General features: G+C 53.8%; 3 protein-coding genes across 3 annotated transcripts; 2 read left to right on the plus strand and 1 right to left on the minus strand.

Moving 5' to 3' along the window:
• Positions 1-2,561: 2,561 nt before the first annotated feature.
• Positions 2,562-4,608, plus strand: BZA05DRAFT_438243 (uncharacterized protein; the record flags this gene model as incomplete). Its single annotated transcript, XM_051486487.1, has 4 exons — positions 2,562-2,827; positions 3,187-4,167; positions 4,475-4,510; positions 4,548-4,608. Exons 1-4 carry the CDS (start codon positions 2,760-2,762, stop codon positions 4,606-4,608), a joined length of 1,146 nt encoding a protein of 381 aa, XP_051337012.1. The 5' UTR covers positions 2,562-2,759.
• A 620-nt stretch (positions 4,609-5,228) lies between these two features.
• Positions 5,229-12,229, minus strand: BZA05DRAFT_476137 (uncharacterized protein). Its single transcript, XM_051488234.1, has 5 exons — positions 12,073-12,229; positions 11,622-12,000; positions 5,832-11,543; positions 5,651-5,779; positions 5,229-5,602 (listed from the first exon to the last, which is right to left on the minus strand). Exons 2-5 carry the CDS (start codon positions 11,927-11,929, stop codon positions 5,464-5,466), a joined length of 6,288 nt encoding a protein of 2,095 aa, XP_051337013.1. The 5' UTR covers positions 11,930-12,000; positions 12,073-12,229; the 3' UTR covers positions 5,229-5,463.
• A 430-nt stretch (positions 12,230-12,659) lies between these two features.
• BZA05DRAFT_406681 (uncharacterized protein) lies at positions 12,660-13,590 on the plus strand. Its single transcript, XM_051484538.1, has one exon. It carries the CDS (start codon positions 12,775-12,777, stop codon positions 13,327-13,329), a length of 555 nt encoding a protein of 184 aa, XP_051337014.1. The 5' UTR covers positions 12,660-12,774; the 3' UTR covers positions 13,330-13,590.
• The last annotated feature ends 1,492 nt before the right edge of the window (positions 13,591-15,082 follow it).

A 15,082-nucleotide genomic window follows, 5' to 3' on the forward strand; every position in this document is an offset into this window, starting at 1 on the left:
ATTCACTCCATCTGGCGACCTCTGAGACCATGACCGGTCACTGGATGACACCTGTACCCCCATACGCATCATGTACGACGCTGCACAGTGCACAAGCTTCCCCGCATCACCACTCTCGTTTCCGCTTCTTACATTCACAGTCGCATAAACCTCCATCGCTAATGTCTCCGAATGCGCACCCAGCCTGAGGCCGAAGCACATCCGCGTGCTGCTATTTCCTGGCTTCCTATGATTCGACGAGTGATTGGTAGGACGATGTGTGGGCGGGATGATGGTATGGGCTTGTGAAGGGGGATGACAAGGCGGCGAAACTGTGATGAGAAGAAACGAAGTGACGGTTGATTACTGATTTCCAGACGTTCAAAGTACCTAGAGGTTTTGAAGCCATAACGATATGTATTCACATCGCATTGAGCTCTGTATACAAGTCCCCCCCATTAACCCTCCCCCCCCCCCCCCCCCCCCACTAACCCCCCTTCATAGGCCCCTTCCCCTTTCCACTTCCCTCCATGCCCTTCCCGTCCATCCTACAAGTCCCCGGCTCGCAATCACACCCACTCTTCCCATGCTGCCTACACGTCCCACCACTAGCACTGCCTTCAGCCTTGCCCATGCTCATCCCCTCCCCGCCTGCTCCCTGCATATCGACCGCGCGACTTCCCATCCCCGGCTTCGGTCCCGCTCCTGCCTTCTGCATGCCGGCGCCGGCGCCGCGCAGCTCCTCGCCCGTACGGACGTCCGTGACGATCGAGGTCTTGGAGTGGTGCGTGGAGTTGGAGGAATACATGGAAGACTTGTCTCGTACGTGTGGACTGGGCTGGAAGGTTTGGTTTGGTTTGTAGTTCGTGTGTAGTCGTTGCTTTGCTTGCTTGCTTACTCGTGGCGGCAGCGGGGATGGGGGATAGGGGGATAGGGGGATAGGGGGATGGGGGGATTGGGGGATGGGGAAGGGAGGTTTATATGCGGAATGTGTGGGGAAGGTTACGTCATGGTGATCGATCGTGGGGAAGTACATAGAGGAGGTATGTGTGTATGTGTGTGTATTTTTGTTGTATTCAGTACAATGTGCCAGTATGACGGCATGTGCATGTACTCTTTATGCTCTATGTACTTAGTTAAGCCCTCGGCTGCCATCAAGGCGCCGAAGCACGGCCTTTACATTTAAATTTACATTATGTATCCATCCAATTCAGTTTAAAAAACAAACCCTCCTCCACCGAATGAACAAGCTCATTTCTTAAAACCCCCTCCTCCTCCCATTTCAAGCTCTAGTCCCTCCGTCCGCGGAACACCCGCAATCACGCGCCATAGACCCACCAGCCGAGAACCTGAACCGCCACGAAAAGCACCACTTGCCAAAAGAACGTGCTCATATCCGTCGATACCGAGGCGACGGCGGTGCTCTGCTTGGGGTATACGACACAGGCTTCCATTGTTGCAACTTGCTCGTTTGGTTTCGTTGGGAGGAGGCTGGACATGGTTATGGTGATGGTGATGGTGATTGCGGCGGTGGAGTTGGAGTTGATTGACTGGCAGGAGTCAGGACGCTGGATGTGCTGATGGTGACGGTGATTGCGATTGCGATTGCGGCGGTGGAGTTGAAGTTGATTGACAGGCAGGATGTGCGGTTATTGGTGAGGTCTGGTGGGAGGGGGGGGGGGCGGAAATGGGGGTGTCTTTATAGTCCATATGGCCTTCGAAGGGTTTATGCATCACTGCTGAGACTGCGAAAGATCTGCGGCCAGATGGTTATAGTTCTCCATCGACCGGGTTAAGTGTGAAGCTTAACGGCCCCACTTCCTGAAGCTTGACTTAACCTCCTTCTGAAGCTTGATCTCTCCATGCTCCCCTCCACACTACCCCTTCGTTGCAGGACATGATCTGCTCACCATCAACCTTATAGCAAGCGGTCAGTGTCCCGCCACTAAAGCACCCAATGCTAGGCCATACGGTATCTCCTTCGATAGAGTTGGTGCTGCTGGTGCATTTTTTCCGCTACGCTATGACTGCTGCCCTGTAGGAATTATGTGAATTAGAGGGTCCCCTCAAGGCCGCAAAGTTTGACGGTCCTAAATTACGCCATGATAGAGTAGCTTGCTACCCTGGGAAGGGATCGAGAGGGAGGAATGCACTTGGGTGGTGGTTATGTTTGCACGGATGCCTTTATGGTTATAAGGTGTAAGGTAAGTCTCGGGGTTGGAGTCGTTACTTGCTCACTTCAAGAGACCTCGATTTTTATATAGATAGTTCGAAACCCAATGCTGACAAGTGACTGATCCGGGGTATGAAGATCCGGAACGATGGACGGATACCTAAACACGAAAATATGCCGGGCTCGTCCGACGGAGTGGTTGAGCTTGAGCTCATTGGGACGGACACTTTGGACAGCCGTCATCTCGAAATTTCTAGCCCAGGTGACAACGAGAAAATCGAGTGATACACCGTGATAGTCTTTGCTTTTCCCGCTCAGCTGCTGATCCATTGATAAGCAAGCTTAGCCCGCGTCGTCCCTGACTCAATCGCTGTGCAGATCCAGATTGACGACGACAACAATAAGTTAACTACGGCTCGCCTATCATAGCCCGCGGGGACCGTGAACACATCACAGCTTCCTGTCCGCAGTATTCGTCAACACAGTAACTACTTGGAACTTGGGCTGCTCCCATCCCATTAACGTACTCGACGTCGTAAGGTCGAGAGTCGAGACTCGATGCCCCTTAAGGTTCCACTAGTGTTCGAGCTGCCAGTCAACATCCGCCATGGATTCCGCAAAGCTGAAGACGACGACTGCGACGACTGCGACGACTGCGACCCGCACCTTTGGTCGGTAAGTAGTTTCGTGCCCCCGCACCAGCGGGGTGACAATGTGACATATCTTCAGCCAAGCGAATGAGGTGGCACCAAAGCTGAGCACAGCCCAGCCCACGAATCCGCTACCACCACGTTGGATATTTATAGAGCGACTGGCACAGAGCGGATTGCGCATACTCTACTCTACTCTACATACTGCGCCTTAGTTGTGGCTCGAACTCGTAGTCTCATAGAGGTATAACTACTCATGAAAGGCGGGACGGGGACGGGCAACAATTCCATCACAAAGGCACCACCACCACCACCATCCTGTCCTGCCCTACCTGCCCTTGACATCGATCTGCCGCCTCCGCCGTCACCTATATACTCCGCCAGTTCGACGCAAATCACTCGTCGATACCTACACGCATTACCGGTTATGGCCGTGCGCACGAGTCCCGCCGGGTACGGCTTCACCGCGCTACGAATGCTGCAACTCCTCGTATTATTCTCGATCCTCCCGCTACTCTCGAACTTCATGATCAGCCTCGACCGGCTCGACGCGATCCCGCCGTACCAGCTACTCTTCACTCTGATCATGAGTCTCGCGGGGGTGGCCTACTTCCTATCCACGGCGATCATGCACATGCTCGGGCGCGGGAACAGTTACACGACGTTCGTACTCCTGGACGGGGTATTCCTTGTGCTCTTCATCGTGGCGGCGGTGATCCTTGGCGCGCCACTGAGCGGGCTGGACTGCGGCGAGGTCGCCGAGAAGGGCCACCACATCTCGAGCCTGATGCTGATACGCTACGACGGCGACGGCAACGGCACGTCAAGGTTCGACGCTGAGCACTTCGGCGCACTGCAGATCGGCGGGCTGGACCTGCCCGCCGTCGGCGATAGCTATGCCGATGGCCAGCAGAGCGCGGGGAACTACGAGCAGTGGATTGGGAGGGTCGGGGGGATTTGTAGGCAGATGAAGGGTGCGTGGGCCGGCGCGATGGCACTGGATGTCCTACTCGCTGGAAGCATCGTCGCGGCGTATCTGATCAGGAGGAGTGTGAGGAAGCTGCCAGAGTTTGAGGATGACGAGGGCGATGAGGTCGGGTTTGCGATGCCCGCTGCTGCGGCGGACACGCCGAGATTGGATGGTGGAGAAGGAGAGCCGTTGAACGGCCGCGATGGGGCAGGGAGAAGTCAATGGGGTGGGAGTGACCGGCCGGATTCAGCGGGTGGGAGTGACCGGCCAGATTCACGGGGAGAAAGTGAGCGGCCGGATTCACGGGGAGAAAGTGAGCGGCCGGATTCACGGGGAGAGAGTGAGCGGCCAGATTCAGTGGCGGGAAACAAGTGTCCGAGTGCGCTGTCGGCAGTGTAAGATCACCGGTGGTCAATCGTGCTTTACCTTTAGATATATGATTCCGTGAAATCAGTGCGTTAGATGTCTATTCTTCTGCTGCTTTGTACATACCTGTTAGTAATTTCTCTTCTATAAACTTTACCCTTCATTCACTCCCCTTCCCTCGCGATTCCGCAAAATCAGTGCGTTATTCTTCTGCTGCTTTGTACATACCTTAGTTAGTATTTGCTCTTCTATAAACTATAAACTATACCCCCCTTTTCACTCGCTTTCCTCGCGATTCTCTCACTGGACCAAATATGTGAATGATGGACATGTTAGGTATCTTGAGACCGCCCACGGCCGTCCGAATGGAAAGTATGTTCTGCGAATAAGCTTACTCAAGCGTGAACAGACTCCCGGTAGACGGCCCCTCGCCGGTCTGGACAGTCCCGTTGAGTGCCATCAGCAGATGATCGGTGCACATAACGTTAGGACTCTGTTCTAACTATCATAGGTCTCCGTGCCATAATGGTCGAAGCTATGGGTTAATGGGTCTTTATGGTTTGCCGCAAAGCGGGGGGAACTCTGCTCAAAGAATCGTCTCCGAAAAAAGCTAAGTTGTGGTGTGGTGGCGAGAAAAGTTCTCGTCTTTTTGGCTTATTGTTGCTGTCGACAAGAGAAAGTGATTGAACAAGACACATACACATTCTTTTATCTTTCCATATCGTAACTAGCACATTCACATTCTTTTGTCTAATCATTGTCTAGCACATACAGATAATTCTTCGCCGGCGGCTTTGGGCCGGTAATCGAGTGATAATTGACGAAGCACTCGCCCCCAGCGGGCAATGCACAGTCCAGTCCGCCTGAGCGTCCACGACAGGGCGGATATGTCGGAATCGTAGAGACTGACGGACTGACGCACGGAAGGTGAGACTATCCCCTTCCTAGCTCCGATGTCGTATGTAAGGGTGCAGAAATTCCTTACCTGTCTGATCGTAGGAAACTTGCAGAAGGTATGCATAGGATTCAGTAATCACGACGTGCACGCATGTACACACGTCACAAGTAGCAAACAAATTACAAGTTACAACGCCGGTAAACGTCCCGGTAGTATTTCACGTGTTTACTATACAGAACAGCCCTTATGTAGCGACATCACCAAGCTCTCAGAAGCACAATCATCTCATCTCATCGAAACCCCCGTCCCCAACCTCGCGCAAAGGTAATATCCCAATACGTATACTACCAATCACCTACGCAACATCAAGAAACAAGAACGAAACAAAAGCCCAACGCCCAATACACCTTAAATCCTTGTCATCCTCTCACAAAGAATCCCATCCTCCCGTGTTCAGCTCTGACTCCATCTTCCGCGAGATCACCGAGGGGATGCCGTGCTGCAGCCAGACGTTGCGGAGCAGGGCGTCGTAGCGACGTTGGTTCAGGAAGAGTTGGCGGTGGTGTCTAGAGAATTAGTAACGAGAAAAGGCATAAAGGAAGGTAAGGACAAACCTCAAGCCCACATCCGTCTCTCCATGTGCATCCAGGTACGGCGCTTCATTCCAAGACCCGTGGTAATCGTGAAGATGCAGCAGCGCGCATTTGCGGATATTGATAAACAAGCCCACCGTCTTGCCACACCTGTACACGACACAGTTAGTTCTGCAAGCAATAGCATTGATCGATTACTCACTTCCGGACATGGATGTTGCATCCCCCAATCTCCCTGAATCCCTCCTCCTCGTTTCCAATCCTCTCAAGACAGCAACGCGCCTGAGAACAGAATATCTCTCCACAGAAGAGACACACACTCGGCTCAGTGAGTTCATTCCCGGTGGACGGACATCTCCGTTTCATGGCCTCTTCGACCAAGACGTCGTAGTTCTTTGGCAGGCCGACAAGTTCAAGGATGCCGGGGTGAGGCATCGTAACCGACGTCTTGCGGATGGTGAGGTGCCGGCACCAGCCGGCGATGACACCTTGTAGGTACTCTCCCTCGCTATTCTTTGACAGGGCAGTCTCCAAGATCTCGTCGACGCTAGGGAGGCGCAGGACGCGGCACAAGCGAACTTGCTCGGACTCTGTCATCTCGGCGAAGCCACTAGGCGGGAAGACAACGCCGAACCGAGTATGTAGGAGGATAATGCACTTCCGAAGGAACGGCGTGGCGTAAGCTCCAACAAGGTGGCGGAATACCGCAAGGGAGAAGCTGGAATGACTGGACAACCCACCGACAGTTTTACCCAGGGACTTCTCCACAAACTTAACAAATTGCTGCAACGAATCCAGCTGGGCCTCGGTATAGCCAATCTCGCCTTCGATATCAGCAAGTCTCTCGGACCTCTCCCATTCGCGTAGTATATCTGGAAGCTCGCAGTCTCGCCCAAAGACGATAACAGCCTTAACGATCTCCACAGTATAACACAGGCGCATGATGTGAAGTATGTCCCAAGAGAAGCCCGGCACCGAGCAGACCGAGCATTCAGCCAAGAACAAGAATGCGTCCGATGACAGCAGTGGCCCAACTCGGATAGCCATCTGGACTTTCGCGTGGTCTTCGAACAACTGCGGATGGCCAATGAACAACCGTTGCAGCTGGTCCCTCACCATGTCCTCAAATTGATGAAGCTTTCTAGTCCCCACCACTTCACAGGATTGAAGGGTGCCAACAGCGAAATACGAAGAGATCGTCTCCGACAGGATGCGCAGGTGCGTGATTGTCTGGGGTGGTATCCGGTCGAGAAGAGTAAAGCCGGATTCGGATGCGAGCCCACGCTGTGCGATTTCGATGGCGGATATGGAGAATCCAAGGGTGCGTACTAGCGAGTCGCTCTGCGTCAATTCGGATGCCCACGAGGCCTGAATGTGTGAATTCTGGTATGAAGACTGTATCTTGTTGTCTAAGAATGTGTCTCGCAAGCGCAAATACGTTTTCTGCAGCTCGTCCAGGGGAGCCAGTGGAGTGCGAGGCGCCGTGGGATGAGGGGCTATGAGAGGAGAGTCGCTGGCATTGCTCGGTCGGGTCCGTAGCTCAACCATCGTTTCCTGCCTAGAAGCCGAGGGATGGAGTTGCAGCATATTGGATATACGAGGAACGATGCGGCTGCCGCTGTACTCTCGGAACAGGTCCTGGATTCTGCCCACACCAGTGTCTTCTCCAGCCTTCTCCAGTCGGCTGATCGCAGGTCCCAGTCCCTTCAACCATTCAGAAAACGCCTGGCTAGGTTGCAACACACCTCCCGTGAGCGTCTCTTCTTGAGACTTCCAGACAATCGGCAGAAATGCATTACCCAAGGCCTTGCACAGCGGACACACAAACTCCTTCTTCTCCAGTCGCTCCGGATGGTTTCTCGCGATTTGGAAGGGGTGGCGTCGTCGGGTGGATTCGCAGTAATGCTCAAAGCAACTGAAGTGCATGAGATGGTTACAACTGGTGACGATGGGTCCTTGTGTTGCCTTGTCTTGAGGGAACCCACGTCCCAAGCCCTGTCTCTCAGCAAACACCTCTGACCCATCCTTGGCAAGTCTTGTGTGAACCTTGCGATTCATACCCGCAACTCCAAATGGTCGTATCGCGGAAGCGTCACGGTCTAGACTCTCGGGCGTTTTCGCAACCTCGTACACGTAATCAGCATCGGTAGGGTCTGTCTGCCTGAGTATGTTGGTTTCGGTGACAAATGCTTGTGTCCCGTAAAGCTTGGAATCATTCATCTCCTCCTGGCAAAGGATGCAGGTGCCGGTAGGATACTTCCACAACCTCTTCTCCTCCGTAGGCGAAGCGTCGCTCTCAGTATCACTAAGATCATCACCGGAATCACCAAAATTGAATGTGGTGTTGGCCAAGAACGATTGCTGCTGTTCTTTCATTTGTGCTAGAATCCTAGCGTTGCGTTCCATGGCCATCTGCTTTTTCCGTTGCATCTCCGCCTCTTGCAAATCTTGCTCGTCCACCTCGAGTTTCTCGCCCATCGCAGTAGCCCAGGCGGCTACGGTAGCAAAAGCGGTAGGCTGTTTCTGCTTAAAGCTCCGCAAGATGTGGTTAATTTTGGCTCGGCAACCCTTGAAATCCTCCGTATCGGCCAGGCGGTAAAGAGCCGTGGCGATTGTCCGCTGTCCATTGTCACCTCCCTCGACCTCGCTCGGAAAGGCGGGTGCCTGCTTCTCGAGCGCATGGAGGATAAAGGAATCAGCTGCGCCTTCTTCCGCGGTATCTTCAAGAGTGGCAAGCTGGCATAGATGCAGGACCAATTGCAAGAAGATCTCCACTCGAGTTTCTTGAATGGCAGGGGTAAACGTCTTGAAATGAAGGGAATAAGCCAGGAAATAGTAGATGATTTGAGCGAATACAGGCGTCCTGGTGAAAGCCGCGAGGTCCTTGAACACTCCAGAGCGGATGGGAAGTAGGCGAGGCTCGAAAACGATCTCCGTCTCCGGCTTTCCCAGCTTCTTGGCCATCCTTGCTCGATACTTCACTTCGATATCTTCGCGTTGATTCTTAGTGAAGTGCGAAATATACGGGTCGACTTCGTCGAGATGGGCTTCCTTCAGTTCAAAAGTTCCGTAGTCTGCGAGACCATCGGGTGGACGATAGTTGGCAACTTCGGTAAGTACTTCCTGGAACGTCTCGCTATCCAGCAGACGCTCGGGAATCTGTCGTGAAAGATCTGAGTATTGCATCGGTTTAAAGCAGAGAGTGTGAACCAGCTCTCTCCGGATCCTCAGTGCCTGCAAGCCAGGCTCCTCTTCCTGCGGTATCAGTGGCAGCCGGTCGCTCAATATCACAATCAACAGGTGCAGGAAGTCTTCCGCCAAATCCAGGACTTGCGCATCATCGTAACCGGTAGGCGTAGAATAGTTTCCCTCCATCCAATGGTTCAGGTTGAAGCGGTCAATCATGCTTACAAGCATCCGGCTAGGATTAACTGTCACCAGAGACGTCTGTAACAGAAAGATATCCCTATGATGTGTAAGATCGCGCTGCGTTACACTGCGGTATGTTTGCATCTGGTGCTTGAGACTGTATCCATTCCGCACCCACATGTTCGTCTTCATTTGTGCCAGCCACACACAAACTCGGAGTGGGTAATCAAACATGGCGACTGCAAGATCTTCGGGCTCGAGATCGGTGTCACTCTTGGTGAAGCGTGACTTAAACATCTCCCATTTCAGCAGCAGAATGGGGCGCAATTCATCGTTCGTCATGCTCTTTCCAGCCTCGATGAGCCATGAAAGACTATAATGCAGCGCGTGATGAAAACTGATTGGTTGCTTATCCACCGAAAACCGGACGATCTTGTAGGTGTACGGTTTACCCCACCTGTCTGTGTCGAATGCGAAACCACCAACCTGCTTGAACTCGGGCTCAGACTTCATCTCGGTCTGCCGGTAACGATGTTTTTCAAATCCCAACGAGCTCTCGATGGCATATTTTGCGGCCGTGGCGATTGCGCGACGAAGGTAGTCCTCAATTTTGGGTCCTTCCGTGCGAAACGCTTCAGAGAATTGACGAGACATTTTGTTAATTTCCTTCGTAACCAGAGAAGCACTAATCCAGGCCTCAGCTTCGTACTCAACGTGCTCTGTCACTGCTCGCACATTGGGACAGATACCCTGGTGAAGCCTAACAAGATCGAGGAACTGCAATGTGTATCGCGGATGGGAGCGGATCTGTTCTTGAACATATTTCGACCCCAACAGGTATCGCATATCTTGGAAAAAGTGATACATCCGGCGGTTGGTGAGTGGGTTCGTCAGCGGACCGCCTTCGAACGCAAGCGTTGCGGCGGGGTTGATCTCGGACGGAAGCCCCACTTGACGTGTGGTTAGGAAGGAATATATGATGGCGGTCAATGTTGTCAAGAAATTGGCTCTCTTCACAACCTCAGCCGTGATTGTCGGCGTGGTCAACATCTGCAGCGAAAGATTGATGATAGAATGGTCCGGCTCTCGGTCTGCGATGAGATACAATTCGGCCAATGCAGGATAGAGCCCAGCAAAGCGTAGCCCTAATATCCGCTTGAACTGAGGAATCGCCACAACCGTGCTGATGTACAGATCTCGTAGACCGATTCTCGCCTTTTTCCAAAGACGCAAATCAAACATGATGAGCCAGTCAAGACGCACTCGTTGCCGTAAGTCTTCGTGCGCGGGAACATTGCTACGGGCATATCCAGTTGGCTTCTCGGTCCAGTATGGAGGGGCAGGTCCCTTCATTCTGGAGCCATGTAGCGGTGGAATATGAGGGGTGTGCGGAATTCGAGGAGCGCCACTCTCGGGGTCATCCGCCGCGTGCCGTTCGTTGGTGCCGTCGAGATCGACGGGCCGTGGCGTATCAAACTCGTCCGCCCGCAGTAACCGCTGAATCGTGAATGCACCATCCCCTAGGCTATTACCATCCTCACTATTCCCGCCACCACTACCAACCATATCAACGTCGTCCTCGTCAAGCTCATCATCGTCACCGAAAACGGCACCCCCCACCACCTCAACTTCCATATCCTCATCTTCCACCTCCGCGACACCAGTAAGCTCCATAGGTACCAGGTACTGCATTTGGACGTCGACATTAATCCGCTCCTCCGTATAAGAGTGGTCATCTATGCCTTGCTGGCCGATTTCGGTATTAGAAGCTTTGGAGCCCACTCGCCAGAGACTCAACAGCTCTTCACAGATCGTAGTCCGGATGATATTGTGATCTCCGCCGACACTGCAACCAGCAATATCGTCCAACCACTCGATGATGGTTCCACACATCTGCTCGCGGAACGTATCCCTCGCCGACCGGATTGTAACGGTAACTTTGATATGCTCAATAATTCGCGAGATGTCTAGCAGTTGTGCAATATTTGTAGAATAGCGTAGGACAGACCGGCCAGTGTTATTGACCTCGTGTGCACGCAATTTGCCAAATTCCGACGTCTCCCTGCATGCTCTCGACACTTGCTTCTGGACGTCTGCGATGGTGTGCTTCTCGTCGTTCCAGAGCACCAGCGCATACTCCATATCATCATCATCAGTCTCGGGAACCTGATATCTAGACGTCAACCGGGAGTGCGCTTCGTCCTTCCGGATCGCCGCTTCTGATTTGGCCAGGCGCAGCTGCTCGGGAGAGCACGAAATGACGTCGCACAAATAGTCCAGCGCCCTGGCAATTGTATTGCGGATGGAGGCAACGAGTTCCGGGGGTAGCCGTTGAGAGGTATCATCGGTTTCCATTGGTGACGTGGTGTCGCCGGTTGGCGTGTGAATAGCACACTTGACGGGTATCCTCCACGCTTCGGCGTCGCCGCAGTCGCAACATCCACTGTTCCCCGGCGAAACGCTCACGAAAACGGTATGGCCGTCGTGGTCCGAGGACTCGAAGCACTTGCTGCAGAGAACACACGCATCGTCGAGTGAGCAGGTCCTACGCGCTCCGCCAGCACCCGGTTAGCACTACTAATAGCAAAAACGAAATCAAAACCGATTATCGGGGCCTGCCTACTTGCACCGATAAGTAGCTTCCCCGCTCTTGAATATGTGACCACACGGCTTTCCTCTCGCCCCAGCACTATATTCCGCCCCCTCAGTTGCGCCCTGAGCTGCTGATAGACTCCACGCCTCGGGTGTATTCTCGGTGGGGAGACCGTTCGGAAAGAAGTAGTTCATGTAGTCACGGCGGTGGCACCCGAGGGAGTTGAAAAGGTCTTTCAGCAGGGCCACTTGTACTGCGGTGGTGTATCGATAGTCATATGATTTGGGGGCATCCCGCAGCCGGCGAGGGAGAGCGGATTCTGAATCGGTGAAGTACATGGCGATGGCTCGTCTGGCGGCGGTGTAGGAGCTGCTTTATCGTTCAGCTAAAAGGCAGCTATCGAGTCGAGCTTAAGCACAGTTCGTTAGCAGCACGTCAACCAAAGAACGTGGGAACAGTGAGTTAATAATGCTCTACTCACGGCACAGCTCTGTCTAGGACTGGGAGAGTTCGATTTCGCAATAGAGAGAAAGGTCATAAGCATATGCAGGAGCAGATGTCGAGATCCGTGGCGGATGGCTTTCAAGGTGGGAGAATTGTTTGGTCGGGTACTAGTATGTCGGAAACTGGGAGTTCTGGTTGGATGGCGTGCCGATGCCCATGTCGAGTCCAAGAAGGAGGGGTGGGTGGCGGGTCTGGGATTACATAATAAGATTGACCTTAGTAGATGTAACCACGCGATCCACCTCTGTATTTGGCGGCGAATACGAAGGTGAATAAGCTACAACACAGTCTAAGCGAAACCTCTTCTCTCCTCCAACAGTTCTTGTTTGCGGGAGCTCAAATCTAACTGAGTCTATAGAGTAGGTGCAACAGCATGAATCATGATTGACCGGGAAATCAGCGGAACTCAGCAGGTCGATTACGGGTGACGACACCGCACATTGCACTTTAAATGTCGAAACCCGCTATCACCGTGCGTTTACTATGTACAGATCGCAATCCGTCCGGGTAACCGCCGTTTCAAGCGTGATCAAAATTAAAGTTAGTTAGCCAGCGAAGCCCAGACTACAGCCAGCAGCCAGCAGCTCCCCCACAGCTCCCACCACAGCTCTCGAACCCAAACATCAATCCTCCCGACCGGCTCGACCCACTGCGAATCCGTATCGTGCACGCACACGCAATGACGCCCTCGCGCTCCTCGACCCCTCCCACCAAATCCGGCATCGTCGTCGCCGATGGACAAAGACTGATCCCTGCGTCCGTTCGACCCGATGGCTCTACGAGAAAGGAGATTCGTGTGCGTCCTGGCTACCTTCCGCCGGAGGACGTTGAGGTCTACAAGAACTCGCGGGCCGAGGCGTGGAAGAACCGGGGCTCTTGCGGTGTCCCTGGTGCGGAACCGGTGGTGAAGCAGGATGCTGCCAAGCTCGAGGCGGCGAGAGTCAAGAATGCAAAGAAGAAGGAGAGGAAGAAGGCAAAGAAGGAGGATGACGAAGATGTGAAGGAGGAGGTCAAGGAGACGGCACCACCAGCTGCGAGCTCGAGGAATGCGGCCGATGCGACGCCGGAGGAGAAGGAGAAGCTGGCGAAGGCTATCAGGAAGAAGATCCGGCAGGCGAATGACCTCAAGACCAGGAAGGATGATGGCGAGAGTCTGCTGCCTGAGCAGTTGGAGAAGGTTATCAAGATGAGTGAGCTCATGAGGCAACTCAATGCACTGGGGTTCTCTGAGTAAGCGCTGGGGAGCGGGAAGCGTTATATGATGCATCGGTTCTTGTTCATGTGCAATTTGGTTGTTGTCTGGTGTCTGGTGTCTGGTGTTCGCTTGAGCCTGTCTGACTTGCTGTCTGACTCGCTGGCTGTAGATGTCTGTCGTGTACCTTGGAGGTCCTGTTTTTCGAGTGATGAATTATGCATATAGAGACTATACAAACGTTGCTTGAGGGCAGGGCGGTGTCTGTGGTCTGCTTGACGTGATGGCAATGATACCTAGACGCTCAAATTCCCGTTGCCGGGCCACCATTGGCAATACAAAGTCCGGTCTAGTTGAGACCCACCCGCATAGGCAGGCCCACCTCCTCCGGCTGGCCATATCACCATTGCCCGTCTCCTCTCCGTCACCCACCTTGTTGCGAAGAGTCCACTGTGCACGTACAAGTAATGAATCCTCTCAAGATCTTCTCCCTCCTGCCACTCCTTATCCCTCTCCACGTCGCAGCCCGCTCCCAATCGAATGCGTCACCCACCTCTATCCCCAACTACTCATCCTCCACCCCGCCCCACAAAGCGAAGGACCCAACCACCTCTCCCTCCGTCCCACCGTCAACAACCCTTACGCATGTAATCGCGCCATGGAGCTTCTACCCATACACGACGGCAGTCCGACAGCTTCCTGAGAGCGAACGACGCTTCTTTGGGCCGTTGGGATACCATACCCGTGACGCTGATCAGAGGAAGGAGGATCAGACGTATGTTTGGTTTATTCCGAAGAAAACGAGCGTTTCTACTACTACTACTACAACCACGGCGACGGAGAGTGTGACGGTGTCGATGTGGAGGGAGATGACCGTGGGAGCGGAGACCGTCACGCAGACGGTGGTGGTGACCGAGACTGCGATTCCCACGAGCACGAGCACGATACAGGATGAGCACCTGGTGGAGACTGTGGTCCCGTTACGTATGGATGCGGCGTACACATCGACTCCAGTCATAGCAGCGGCCCTCGGCGCGCAAACAGCCACATCCGCAATGTTCTACACTTCCACCTCCCACCACAACGCTGCGGGGGATCCATATCCGATCCCAACGATCATCGTAACCCCACCGCACATCAAACGCACTCCCGCCAACCTCACCGTGATCACCGTCAACCGCTCGCCCGACACGCGCGACCTCAACGCACTCATCCTGACCATAGCGCAAATGACCGGCTTCATCGTCATCGGCCTTCTAGTATCCTTCTGCACCGTGGTCCTTCTCATTTGGTGCTCGCAACCTCTGTGGTGGCCGTGGGTACGGAAACGGCCGGATAGGGAACCACATATGCCCGGTGCATGGGTGGATGGACTCGACGGACCTGGTGAAGGTGCGTATATCCCCCGTCAGATGATGACGAGCGAGCGGTGGCTGACTACAGCAGCATCCCCGGATTCACAACACAGTGCCTATGAGACGGCTTTGGGGGCGGCTGGTACTCCAAGGCAGACGGTAGCCACGAGGCGCCCACCCTCGTCGACTATGGTGTTTTCCATGAATGGCGCAAGGACGCCGCTGAGGCCGAGGGCGGAGTTGGGGGGGTTGTTTGGAGGTACGGCGCCGGCGTGATGGCGTGATTGCGGTATGGTGTCTGAGTTTTTATATTCGGCGGTAAAGGGTGTATTAGGTATTGCGCCTGTGCTGGGAAAGTAGCGGTTTGGTTATGAGTGTCTGGCTGAGTTTTGGAAGGGTCGTCTGAGTAATGAAACCGCCATGATGATGGATCATGAGAA

Source organism: Tricharina praecox (genome assembly GCF_024521635.1).
Source record: "Tricharina praecox strain CBS 144465 chromosome Unknown BZA05scaffold_23, whole genome shotgun sequence".
Lineage (NCBI taxonomy): Eukaryota > Fungi > Ascomycota > Pezizomycetes > Pezizales > Pyronemataceae > Tricharina > Tricharina praecox.